Here is a 13,943-nt window from a genome sequence, read left to right as displayed (position 1 = left end):
AAATATTCAAATAACCATAAAAAAAACTAAATACAATACATAAATATAAGTGAAAAAAAAACATAAAACATGATTTATAGTTTCTTCACGGTTTACTTGAGAAATTATATTATTCCAATAATATTATTAGGTACAATAGTTTAGGATAGTTTACGTAATATTTCTAATAATCTAATCGATTAATAACTTTATCGTATATAGGTAGGTATATAATATATATAGGTATATTTATATAGGTACCTATATAAATTTATATTAAAATTTATTTAAATCGTTCAACTATGTAACTAGTCAAGTGGTTAAAAATGATGAAAAAATTATTACGTTTTAATAAACTACGATTTTTTTTATTATATAAAATACGTATAAATATATAAAGTGGCATTAATATCTGCTTGATAATATTATCAAGCAGAGAGGATTTAAAGGAGAGGATCGTATAACATAACATACATAGTGTCTCATAATATTCCGATAGTTTCTATGATGTACTGATATTATAATGTACACATCTCAGAACTCCGACACTCTGTAGAGTGTGTAGTGCGTATAGTGTAATGAAAAATAATAATCATCATTATTATCATCGAAATTAAAAATATGCACCGTAGGTATAATATACTATACAATGAGTGTAATCTATACACGTTTATTTTTTTTGTACTAGGTTATTATTTTCTATACATTTTTGAAAATATAATATTTATTAATTGTCTATATTACAAATACTCCACGAGTAGGTAATATATATTATAAATGTTTTTTAATTATATTTGTATTTATACATTATGTTATTTTTAATATGTCATCGGTGTGGTTCTAAGGAATAAAACATGCATTTAATTACGTCAACTTTAAGTACAATTTTCAATTTTTACATTCCACGTGATTCAGGTTTATCGATGGATTCTGTATCACATTGTATTGTATACAACTCGATTTAAAAATAAGTGGCCACAGCCATGGCATCCGTCTAGCTTGGTTTTTTCACGTTGCAAAGCTGAAGTAGCGTGGAATAAAAAATCAAAACCAGAGTACAATCCATATGGAAAATATTGGCTTAAATTATTTTACATGGTTAGTATGGAGTTCAAATTGTCATTTGGATAACGGTTATAAAATAATTTAAATGATATTTTAAATTATAAATAAAATAATTTAGTTCCTTCAATATTTACAACATTGATGTATTATTTAAGGGAAAGTTTCGTATGATAGGCGTCAGCGATCATTTACCAATAAGTGCCGACGGACGCATTTTATTACCTCTATGCGAAGACAGCAAAGTTCTTTGGTTACCATTACTTGTCAAAGGACTGTTACGTATTTACTCTCTGGCCGACGATTTTGATCAATTCAATACAATAACATGTCTTACTGGATGGTCTTGTATTCAAAAAAATTGCCAGTAAGTTTACATTTTAAGTTACCTACCTATTATTTGTATTGTGTGTCTATACTTTAAAACAATAGTTTTTTTTTGCAAGGCTGGGCAAGTTAATGATATCTTTTAACTCAGTTAAGTTAAGTGTTTTTTTTTTCAATTAAATTAATAGTTAAGTTATAGATATTTTTAATATATCAATTAAGTTTAAATTAAGTTAACAAATACTGTAAACTTAACTTAACTTCAATTAATAAATTAAGTTAATAATAATAATAATAACAAAAAAAATAATTTATGAGGTATTATTTAATTAAATAGTTGATTATCACTTGAATAGTAATCATCATTCATACTAGGTATATTGCTATTCAAACAAACTATGATAATCATTATTATACAAATAAAAAATAATTAATAACTAATGAGTAGGTAACTAACGAATAGGTGTTATGATTTATGAATATAGTTCGTTGAATCGATGTCTTCATACGGACGAATAATGTTATCCCTATATTAATATTTATAAGTAACTTATTAATACAATATATTAGTTTTTATCTTTAAACATAAATACAAATTTCTTTGTAATTATATCTTTTTTTTCTGATAATATTTTCTATATTCTGCGAACTTATAATAATTATTATGAACCGAAAATCCGTAATAAACAAGATATTTTTGTGGATAATACCTAGGAATATTCAAAATTAACTTAATTGGGAAAATAAAGATAAATATGAGTTGGTTTTAAGTTAATGTAGAGGCAAATGAGTTAAGTTAAAGTTAAGTTAATTAAAACACCGAACTAGTAAGTTAAGTTAATAAGTTAAAATTAACTCAACTTATTAACTCGTTAATAATAACCTTGGTTTTTTGTAACGTAGGTAATTACGAAAATAATTAAATTTAATACTTAGTTATATATTTCTATACATAAACAGGTGTGACTTATATTCACGGTTATTAAATTATTCTACTCTATAGACTCGTTTCAAAAGAAAATATATGGTCATCGATTGTATCTCACTCGTCAAATGCAGTTTTGGATAATATTGGACAATTAGATTCAGACAGCAAATCGAAAAATAAAAAAAACTCTAAACATAAAGATTGTTATGAGGTAACGACTACCACGGGTACTCAATGCCACCACGACGAATTTATGTCAATGTATGGATCAAATCCCCCCAACTCAATAGTTGTTGGATTTATAGTGTCACCAACTATCTATAAAGTAAAATATAATAATTATATATGTATAATAATCTAACCATAGATATAAATAGGAAAGCTTTCGGCCAAAATCACCACACTAAAATTAGGGTTTCACCCAATACCACACAAATGTGAATGATACGAATAGGACAAAACCACACACTGATTTTAAAGTACTGGATATCCTATCAGCGCATACAATTTTGGTCATATATTTTTCACATGGCAATAAAAAGCCTCATCTTGGAATTTGGACACTCGGAGAAATACTTTGAAACTGTTGGACAATTTTTATACTTAAAAAATAATCTTTCATATGTATATAACTGCAAAATTCTTTCGAAAGCAAGCGTTAGTGAAAGCCATCTTTTAATGTAGGTCTTACTGTATCCCAGGCACTTCTGGTGCTCAGTTCCAGTTGCCTCAAAATTGTTTTTTTGGTCTACCTTCTGAAAACGGGACATTTTGGTGAGAAACAGAAATAGAACAGAAGAACGAAAAACGGGACGTAAGGTCACCCTAATACTCTATTATATTATTCATCTACTACCTATATAGATGCTATTTCTAATTATTATTATTATACATATTTTTGATTTTTTAATTTAGATTCCGTGTTTTGATTTTGTGGAATTTACATTTAATTGTATCTAATATTTTAGATTCTAAGCACAGCCATGAATGTATTGATTTTACAATGATATGTGTGTTTTTTTATTTATTGTTTTTTTTCCGTGTTTGACTGTTTACACGATAAGTAGTCGAAATAATGCTTCAATTTTCAATTTCAGTATCTTTTCCGATGGGCAAGTGAATCTAGTTGGTACTTGGGGAGGTGATTATGAGTAGTTTTCAAAAGCGCCTGGAAGTTTAAGAATATTATTCATGGGTACTTGAGACTTCTCAGTTCTCAAGTATATTATTATATACAAATATTGAAGTATGATAATATGCAAATAATATTAATTCAACTTAACGGCTACCGTATTAATAATAACAATATAAGTATAATATAAAATAATAATCTAGGCTGACAAACCGTCTCCGCTCAGAATCGTTTTTCGTATATAATGATATATCATTGAATTGAATTAATTTAACACCATCCATTACAGTGACCCATTTTTATCCTAATGTACAGTGACCCATTTTTATCCTAATGTACAGTAGAGCGACATCCACTTACGTGCTTTTTTTATATTTTAATTTGTATTGGTTTTAATACATTTGTGAGATATTGTACTATTTTTGTGCGCGGAATTGAGCTATATATCATCTAATATATACAATTCTCGTGTCACAATGTTAGTCTCGATACTACTCCGAAACGACTTGACCGATTTTTATGAAATTTTTTATGCATATTCAGTAGGTATGATAATCAGCCAACATATATTTTTCATACCCCTAAGTGATAAGGGTTGTCCAGAAAAAAATAAAATAAAAATATTATTATTTACGATAGAAATATTTGTTTATAAATGGTTGCTATTGGTTGTATATATAAAAAATAATAATATTATTATTAAAAAAATAATAGTGTATTGTATATTGGTTTCTATTGATTAATCGGGCATGTTTGTTGATTTGTATTATTATTTTTTGTCAATATATATATGAATGTTTGTGGGTAGATTAGACCACTGGAAGAAGATAGGCTAATTTAAAAAGGGTTAAATTTGGTTTTTTTTACTCATTGGATTTTAGTACGGTTAGGTTAGGTTTTTGTATTAATTGATTATATTTATCCATCGTAGGTGGAATTAAGTAAAAACGACAAACTTGGTATAACTTTGATATTTTAGATTTAAATCATACACTTACGTAAAAACAGCAGGTAGATTGCCTACCTGATAATGTACTGCTGTGAATCAGAATTTTTATCCTGGGCAACAGAAAAATTAAGATAAATCTAGAATATCACACACCAAATATTAAACAACGCATTAAACAATGTTTGAGTCATATACAGTTTGTACATTTAACGGGTAACGAAGTGCACGGGATCAGCTAGTAGCTTTATAAATCTGTGCGGTATCATACTATTTTTATGTGTGGTATTGAGTTATGCATTTTGTGCGGTATTGGGTCATGTTTGTGCGATAATGAGAAGCGTCAAAAATTATAATAATTTCAGCAACCCAATTTTAAGCATACCTACTTTACTGTCTGATTGGAGAATCTTAGATCTCATACTTAACAACTAAAATAACTGTTGACCAAAACATTAAATCATATAATAATAATAATATGTTCCTTATTAGTTATTGTATATCTGTAATTTTACTGTATTGTATTCTGTATTCATAATATTATGATGTAATATTTAGGTCTATAAGTTATAAGAAAACCTTGGAATTCCAAATTATGATTTCATATTATAGCACCCGGGTATTCATTAATAATAAGTATATTTTTATTTTTATGGTACCTATTCAAATATTTAAAAACTCAAAATGTCAGGGCTTAGCTACTTATTTTAAATAAATGATTCTTTCAGTGCTTTGATTTGCTATCTTGTAAATAATACTTTTATTATGTATTCGGAAATTAAAATACGTATTAAAAAATATAATTATATTATATTATATATTATACTGCTATCATGGTTAGAATATAATAATAATTAGGTGCCTACTTAGAGTTTTTTTTTTTTTATCATGGTAATAAAATGTATTTTTTTCTCCTTATAGAATGATATATTATAATGTTTAAAAATATCAATTTATATATTATATATTTAATTTTATATATATATTTTATACTATTAGGTAGTCCTTAAAAATTGGAGACGACAGTTTTATTCCTTTTATATAAATTAGATTGTGGGGAGGGGGGGGGGGGGGGGGTGAAACTCTTATTACAATATTATGTCTATGGGCCAGGGGTCACCAATTAATATTTTTGAAAGGCCACATTAGCAATTTGGAAATTGTTTACGGTCCATAAAAATTACTGATGTCGGTAAAAACAGATAAACAAAATGATAAATTATTTTTTTCTTGTTTGCCGGTTTCTATATAATTTTGAACTTAACTTAATTTAAAAAAAATTAGGATAACTACTAACTTTAAACTTTTTAAAACGTTTTATATCAACTAAACTTAATTCAATAAAACATTTTCATTAATTTACCCGACTTGGGTTTTAGAATCCCTTGTTTATATACCTGTTATTAATATTAAACTATTTATTTAGGATAATAAATCTAATCCATTAAGTCGATACTCACAACCACTGTTTTTGAATCAAGCCAAGATGATAAAGAATAAATCATTACCAACTTGGAAAAAATATCGATGGGCGAAATGGGCAACTGACAATAATTTAATCAGAAAACATGGTATACCTATGTAATTAATATTGTATAATTGTTAGTAGCTTATATTTTATAGTAACTTAAATTAGTATTAGGTATTGTTTACTATGACAATACTGCTTCTTACTTAATGTTGTATGATATAGTATTAGTTAAATCATAAATTAATGACATTTTACATAAACTTAAGTTGTTTAAATACTTAAGACTTTAATAAAAACCGATTGCAATGACTTTGAAATTAATTTCTACGTACCTACGTACTTATATAAATATTAAATAACACCGTGGATTAAAATAAAAGTACTCTAGAATCTAGATAGTCTATACATATATTACATAATTCTATCCAGAGTACATGGAACAAAGACGTATAGAATAAAGAAAAAATGTTTAGTTCAATCATTTATTTATTTAAATTGTATAATTATTAATTTGAAAGCAATCTACAAATATGTGACAATTTTTTTTTTGTACTTACTATATAAATTAATTACCAGGGATAATATAAAAGCCAAATTTATGTTTTAATAAATGTTTATAAATGAAGAAAATATTATTTTAAAAGTACATATAAAAATAACTTCTTAGAATTATGCAAATTTAAGATGCAAAATAAAATATAATATTTGTCATAAAAATGTTTAATCCTAAATTAATTAATGAACATTGAATTCTGTATATATTAGATAAACGGGTGCAGAGACAATTACCTATATAGATTATTTTTTTTTTTTTTTTATAGGATCCAAAAACATTTTATCTAAAATGCTTTTGATTTTCACAAAATATTTATAAGACCATTTTCCATACAATATAAAATGTTCAATTCATATTGACACTTTTTGTCCTATTTATAAAAACTTGACAATTTTCAATTTTTTTTTTTTTAATGTAAATTACAAATATTTGCTTGGTCATAAAATTTTACAATTTTATACATGGTACCTCATAACTTGATGATGAACTAATTATAAAATATCTAAAAGACATTGTCACATTTTTTTTATACGCGTTTAAAATTACAATATTTATCATTATCACGAAAATGTGCAAACTTTTTTGAGTAAGAAATTAATAAAAAATTGTCTTTTTATATCTGAGATTTGAAAATATGATACAAGATTCCTCATAAGTTTTTTACCCTTGATTATGAAAAAAAAATAGTAATGGGTTAGTAGTTTATACTAAAACCAAAAAATCTAGGAGAAAATATTTATAAACACAGTTTTTTTTATAGATATTTAAATTTAAAATTTGGACGAAATTATAATATATTTAAAAGAAGAATAATAATTTTTAATTAATTTGTTGTAATTTAAAAATATTATTCGTGGGTACTTGAAACTCTTAAGGTACATTAATATAATATTAAACGCACACTATAACATGTTCAAATGAATGTTATCAGATAACAATTAAGTCAACCTTGATACCTACTGCATTACTAATGGTAAAATTAAATTACTTTAATAGCAATACTATCATAAAATATAGGTAAATGGGCTGACTCTCAAAATCGTTTTTGTAGGTACCTATACAATGATTTTATATTATCATTGAATTCCAATTTAACACATTAAAGTAATCCACTCGAGTCCTACTGTACAGCAAAGTGGTATCCACTGCTCACCTTTTTTGTTTGTTTATTTTGTAGTTGTCTGATGATAATGTTCTATCATAGATAATGCATTAATGCCATTATTTCAATTTTCATATGCATAATAAATATTTTAAGTATCTAGGTAACATATTTGAATAGCATATAATGAATAGGGTCGGCATAACTCTGATTCTGTCCGACATGTGTGTTTACTATTTGTTAAAGTTATAGAAGATTTATTTATGTTATGATATAAAGATAATGTTAATGTCCTGATGATAACATGATTGGAATTTAAATAAAAATATTTCAAAGATTTTAAGGTTGTTGACCCATTGTTCTCTTTAATATTGAATACAATTGATTATTATTGATGTTAAATGTAATTAGTATTACAATAGGTAGGTATACATCTCATTGTTATTATATTATTTATAGCGTTATTAGTTTAGGTAATTATATAATGTATGTAAATTTAAATGTAGACGTGAACGTTTAATCATATTTACTGCGTACTTGTTAGTAAAAATTAAATTTTTAAACCTTTACAAAAAAAAACTTACCTAAATTTAAGAATACAAGTTAGTTATTTTTTAATCCATTTTTAAAAATACTTCAATTTTGTTTTTACTGCCTCTTACATTTCATAATATAAGAGGAAAATAAAATGTTCCAACCAGCACATCATTAAACATATGATAAATTCAGCTAATCACTATAAACCCAAGTTTATGGTTTTTTCAAAGTCGAATAAAAAAATTAGTGTCTAGTGTAATAAAACAAAAATTAGTTATTTAAATATTCAACAGTAGAACAAATGTTCAAGAAATTTTACATTTCTTACTAAATATTAAATAATTACCTAAAAATATCCTGCTATTTTAAACAAATAAAGGAAAGATAAGATCTAATATGCTGCTTAAATATAATTGAAAGTTGGAAGGTATATCATTTAAAAAATAAAATTTCATCGAAATACTAAACATGCTTACCAAACAGTGAACGTTATCAACAAAATAATAATGACATTCGTCGAGGGTATGCCAGTAGCAATCACAATATTATCGAATAATCGCGACTTCGATATTTACACTAACTTCTACAACTATACATGGCAAATGACAATAATAAGTAAATTATTAACTTTTAATTGGTAGCCATTAATTATATAATCACAAATTAAATGTGTAAGTTAATTTAATTTAATTATTTTTAATAGTTTTATAAATAACAAAAATAATTCATTATTATTTGTTTGTGTTGTATGGTAAAATTTACATTATACTTGCTTACATAGGTTTAATTAGTCATTTTACCTGTTACAATACAATAAAATTAAGCAAATTTAATAGGATTGAAAAACTACATTAATGTTATCGGTCCTCAAATTATGACAATTATCAATTAATTTGAGTACCGGTATTGTAGATTTTTACTAAGAAGACCTCTTCTTTTTTACAACATCTTCAACATTTAACACCTAACACCCAACACCTTCCTATGCATAGTAAAAAATATATTATTGTAGGCATTTGTTTAGCTCTGTTTTCGGTGTAATAAATCACGGAAAAATTGTATTTTTGTAATAACAATTTCAGAAATTTAATTGTTTTCTTATTTAGAACTGAATGATTTTATGAAATTGGTAAATGTATTTGCACCAATCGCCTCAACACTGAATCAATCGTCTCCACTAATGAAAGTCCTAAATAAATATAAATCCACTGAACACGACAATCATTACGAGCTTGATTTTTCATATCTAAAACCTTTTACTACGTATACAATTTAAATGGCAATAAAAATACATTACTATAATATATAATATCGTATCATTTATTATTTCAGATATGTGCAATTTTACATCAAGAAATACCAATCGTTTCGATTTTTTAAGTCGGTCATCTTTCAAAACGAAGATATCCGAACCGAAGATATTGATCCGTCCACGCACAATATCTGCTGCGCCTATTTACGTATCCTTTTTCTGAGCAATATAAAGAGAGTTTAAGCACAAGTACACAACTGTACATATTTGAGCACTGCACATAACCATAGTTGTGTGTATTAATTATCAGTGTGATATTCCTTAAACAAAAAAAAATAAATAGATTTCGAGTCACCTTATTGTCAGGCTATGCTGATCACATTATCAGTTTGCAAAAACTATACAATCCATAACGGTAATATTGAACTAGACGCGCCTTCAAATCGCTTTGTAATTGACTATCCATATATTAACGTGGAACAATTTCTCTGGTACGAGACGAAACTTCCGACACCGCTGGCTGCTCTTCGCACAAGAGGAGTGTCAAACGTCGTGATAAATTTTAAACCTGGGTGAGCATATGCATACCGTCTGCAGCGTACATGCGTGACATTTGCATATACGTGTAGGGCGTGATAATACTAGTATGGTATATTGTTATTGTCATTATTATTATTATTATTGACATCGCGTTTATATATAAAAACAAACAGAGTAAACGTGTTGAAAATATGGGGTGGACTGCCGGCCAAGTATTCGCTGACAATCGAATCGACTGTAGACTTCTCCCTCTTACATACAGTGCAAGCCGTTTACGAAAAACTCAACGATCAACCCAAATCGTTGACGGCCTTACTCGGTGAGTTTGTTCTGTTTAATATTTGACTATAATATGTCTATATAAGATATAGAATTAATCTTAGTTAAACACTTGAGGTATTCCGGTACTCGTACCTACTAATAAAATATAAAATAAATTATCGACACGTGGTATTTCACAATTCCCGATGTCTGGTCTTGTGTTGAGAAGATTGCTATTTTAACAACAACGAATTACTTAATATTCTACATGTAAACGTTCAACGCCTGCAGACGGTGTTGTACGTTCTTAGAGTAATTTTCTCACCGCGCATAGTACACCTACTTGAATAGAGCCAAATAAAAATGTTGAATATTCATTATTCATATACATGATATTATATATTTTTAGTGTCTACAAAGCAAACGTTTTCAAATCTATGTTCTACGGAGCCAAATACAGGTGACCGTGGACAAAACTTACAAAAGTTTTACTCTTCGTTTATGCCACAGTCCGCCAACAACGAAACCGAATTGAAGAAAATTGAAAGATTATCGAATATTTCGAAAGTACATTAACGATATTAAATAAATTATTAATAGGAAAAAACTAATACTGTCTAATATAAATTCGTAGCAAGTTCAAACAGCCATGGTTAACTGTTTAGAGAGTAAATCCCTTAATGATGTTAACGCTACTACAGAAATATACACGGAATTACAAGAATTATTACAAAACAAAACATTGGGACTAAAACAGATTTCCGCATTTGTTTTAAAACAAAAAATAATACATAAACCAAAGCCAACTCAAAGTACTAAAAAATTGAAAAACGAAAGGTCTATGGTGATAAAAAAATCTCTTATCAGATCTAAAATTACACATGGTAAAAGTACTCCCACGTAAGCATTAAATTCAGTTCAATAATCGTAAGACGTAATTTTATAAATGATTATATTTTATATTAGGACAAATGTGTCCAAAGTGCATACTAAACCAACGGTATCAAAAATTATTTATGCAAATATGTTTGAAGTATTATGGTAAGTTCATTTTTTTTTCTCTTAGATTTATATTTCACAATATTATGTATGCGATTTGTAGCAATGTATTTCATTCTGACGAGATTGACTTGAATGAATATCATTTTAAAAATGATTTATTTAACTATATGATTACTATTAATTTTGATGAGAATACTACAAAACCTATTGATGCGTTGTTATTGTTTCGTCTAGAACTCAACACACATTCGACATCAGTAAGTTTAATTAATTTATCAAAAAATCAACAATATTGTAGGAATATAAATAACTAAAATACGCGACTAAAATAACTCACTCGAGTGATAAATATATAATAATAATTGTTGTTTCTATTTACTATTTAATTTAACCAACTATCTTTACACATTTTTTTTAAAAACCTCCCAACATTTATTGTTTGAACTTGTCTGCGGTCAGAAGTATCCAATACTACTTCATGGTAAAAAAAAAAAAAGCAATGTGGTGAATCTTGGGGACTATTTAGGAGGTATTGTGGAACACCTCTGCTGAAAAAATTAATTTTCTCGCTGGTTGAGTACAACATTCAAATGCAATGTGGGCGTGGTGATCACTTCTTCCACGAAAATTCTAGTAGTAGTATCACACAAAAGAGGGGGTGTTATTTAGTATTAATTTTTAACATTTTCAATCATATATAATAATTTATATATTATATATTATAGTATACGCATGTAAATTTAAATTGAAACTGCATCACGCCAGCACCTGGCTCTAAAAATGTCATACATTATTTGCTATTATTTAGGTATACAAATTCATAACTAAATTGCTTAATTGCATTTGCATAATCAATTTGAAGCAATATACCTATACAAAATCCATAAAAGGGGGATGGAGGGGGCGAGTGGACTAAGGTGTCGGTTGCGACGTGCGCCGTTGCTGGTTCGATCCTCAGTCTCGGGCAGCATTTCTCTTCGGGCAGCCACCGTGTCTGGAGAGGGAGGCCGCCATCCCCCACCCTAGCATGGCAGAAACCTACAGGTGCCCACTTGAAAATTCTGCTAAACTAAAAACACACGTGCTTAAAAACCTACAGTACCTACCCTCTCGTACAGTTAAAAACCATCTAATGGCCTAAATTGTCGCGAGTTAATTAATAAAAAATTTTAAAAAAACCCTATATTAAGTAGGTACATTTGTTAAATGCTAATAAATCTAATCTTTAGAATCGTATAACGAACTAATAAAACTTGAAAGCTATGTTTATTGGACATTTGGACCAGTAATAAAGGCTTAAATCAATTGTTTTAGGAATTGGTGCCGACAATTTTGAAATTTTCACATAAAAATAACAACAATTGCAATACTAGTTTAACGTTGATCGACAACGATACTCAAATGGAAGTGATACCATCGAACATTGAAATGAATATGTATATGGTTCGTAATACCACTAAGGGATACTCGCTAATAGCGTGGACTTCGGAAAAAATTCCAGATTTGAAAAACTTTTCTTATAAACTGGAATTATTTGGACGTCCGTATGAGATATTACACTCGTGCGGCAAGCTAAAGCATTATATTTCACACAAATACAACACAACTGTATGTGATAATATTTACACGCCTGATTTTGTTAATAAGCATGTGAGAAATAGGTTTTATAAGCCTAATGCTGAGAACCTATTGGCTAGGTAAGTAAACAACTAATATTTACCACGTAAGACGTTGCGAAAACGTAAGTTACATTGATTTTATTTTGCTTTTCTACCCACTGTCCAGGGCGATACTGAACATCGAAAAAGCAGCTTTATACACAATATACTGTCATCTAGAACACTTTGATGATGTAATGATGGAAATGCGAGTAGTAGACATGAATCTTACTGCTGGTGGTCCTACAGTATTTGCATCGTGTCGTACACGCGGAAAAATAGCAATGATTCCAGCTATATTTTTAGATCCAAATTTCAACAACAATACTCAAATTTTAAATTCTAACCAAATAGGTGACCAGATGAATTCATCAGGTCCGTATCAGTATTGTCATAATACCTAAACATTTACCACCTACCAACCTAAAATACATAACATAACTTACTTTAGTGGTGGTAAATACTAAATTGTACATTTCACCTCTAAAAACGAATTGAAAAAAAGTGGGTAAGTGGATGTCGCTCTGCTATACAGTAGGTTACAAGTGGGTCACTGTATAATGGATAGTATTAAATTTGAATTCAATGATATAATATCACTGTAAAAGAAAAACGATTCTGAGTGGAGACGGTATGTCAGTCTAGGTATAAGATATATGATATACTTATCTATGGTATTAAAAAAAAAATTGACCAATTATAGGTATCTATAATAAATTCCAAATAATTCATATCACAATATCCATTAGGTACTTATAACGCGTTAGAATACTTTAGAAGTTTCAAGTACCCACGAATAATATTATACTATCACAAAAAAATAACAAAAATAGTTATTCTAGGTTTTTTAATATATAATTTCGTCCACATTTGAACTTAAAATGACTATAAAATAAACTGTGCTTATGTATTTTTACATTTTTTGGTAATAGAATTAACTACTTACGTGGAATTTTGTTTTAAATTTTCAATCCTTAGATATAAAAGTTGATCATTTCATGAATTTTTAACTACAAAATAATTATTCAATTTTAAATTTGATAAATTTTGTCAAAATTCGATCTTTAAATGCTTATAAAAAAAAAACTGTGTATGTATTTTTAATATTTTTCAACTACTATTTTAACAATATATCAGGAGCCTTGTATTACATTTTTTACATTTTTTTGACCCAATAGATAAAAACTTAA

At 27.5% G+C, this 13,943-nt stretch overlaps 2 protein-coding genes and 1 long non-coding RNA gene across 3 annotated transcripts in view; 2 read left to right on the top strand and 1 right to left on the bottom strand.

Moving 5' to 3' along the window:
- Positions 1 to 329: 329 nt before the first annotated feature.
- Positions 330 to 5,998, top strand: LOC115034198. Its single transcript, XM_029490197.1, has 4 exons — positions 330 to 1,077; positions 1,200 to 1,408; positions 2,372 to 2,621; positions 5,801 to 5,998. The coding sequence occupies exons 1-4, from the start codon at positions 1,075 to 1,077 to the stop codon at positions 5,957 to 5,959; spliced, it is 621 nt and encodes a 206-aa protein (XP_029346057.1). The 5' UTR covers positions 330 to 1,074; the 3' UTR covers positions 5,960 to 5,998.
- Positions 5,999 to 8,822: 2,824 nt separating this feature from the next.
- Positions 8,823 to 13,943, top strand: part of LOC100569340 — a 9,436-nt gene continuing 4,315 nt past the window's right edge. Inside the window, exons 1-10 of the mRNA XM_029490192.1 lie at positions 8,823 to 9,303; positions 9,373 to 9,500; positions 9,636 to 9,864; positions 10,006 to 10,151; positions 10,503 to 10,660; positions 10,728 to 10,993; positions 11,060 to 11,134; positions 11,196 to 11,352; positions 12,410 to 12,792; positions 12,881 to 13,128. Of these exons, the coding sequence (XP_029346052.1) occupies positions 9,161 to 9,303; positions 9,373 to 9,500; positions 9,636 to 9,864; positions 10,006 to 10,151; positions 10,503 to 10,660; positions 10,728 to 10,993; positions 11,060 to 11,134; positions 11,196 to 11,352; positions 12,410 to 12,792; positions 12,881 to 13,128 (1,933 nt within the window). The 5' untranslated portion in view covers positions 8,823 to 9,160. The remainder of the gene's footprint in view (positions 9,304 to 9,372; positions 9,501 to 9,635; positions 9,865 to 10,005; positions 10,152 to 10,502; positions 10,661 to 10,727; positions 10,994 to 11,059; positions 11,135 to 11,195; positions 11,353 to 12,409; positions 12,793 to 12,880; positions 13,129 to 13,943) is intronic.
- Positions 9,343 to 9,757, bottom strand: LOC115034201. The gene is made up of 2 exons (XR_003839547.1): positions 9,648 to 9,757; positions 9,343 to 9,566 (listed from the first exon to the last, which is right to left on the bottom strand). It is a non-coding gene; the product is annotated as an uncharacterized LOC115034201 (long non-coding RNA).

This window comes from Acyrthosiphon pisum, chromosome X (assembly GCF_005508785.2).
Source record: "Acyrthosiphon pisum isolate AL4f chromosome X, pea_aphid_22Mar2018_4r6ur, whole genome shotgun sequence".
Classification (NCBI taxonomy): Eukaryota; Metazoa; Arthropoda; class Insecta; order Hemiptera; family Aphididae; genus Acyrthosiphon; species Acyrthosiphon pisum.
The sequence above is the reverse complement of the archived record's forward strand: the minus strand, read 5'-3'. Positions and strand labels throughout refer to the sequence as shown.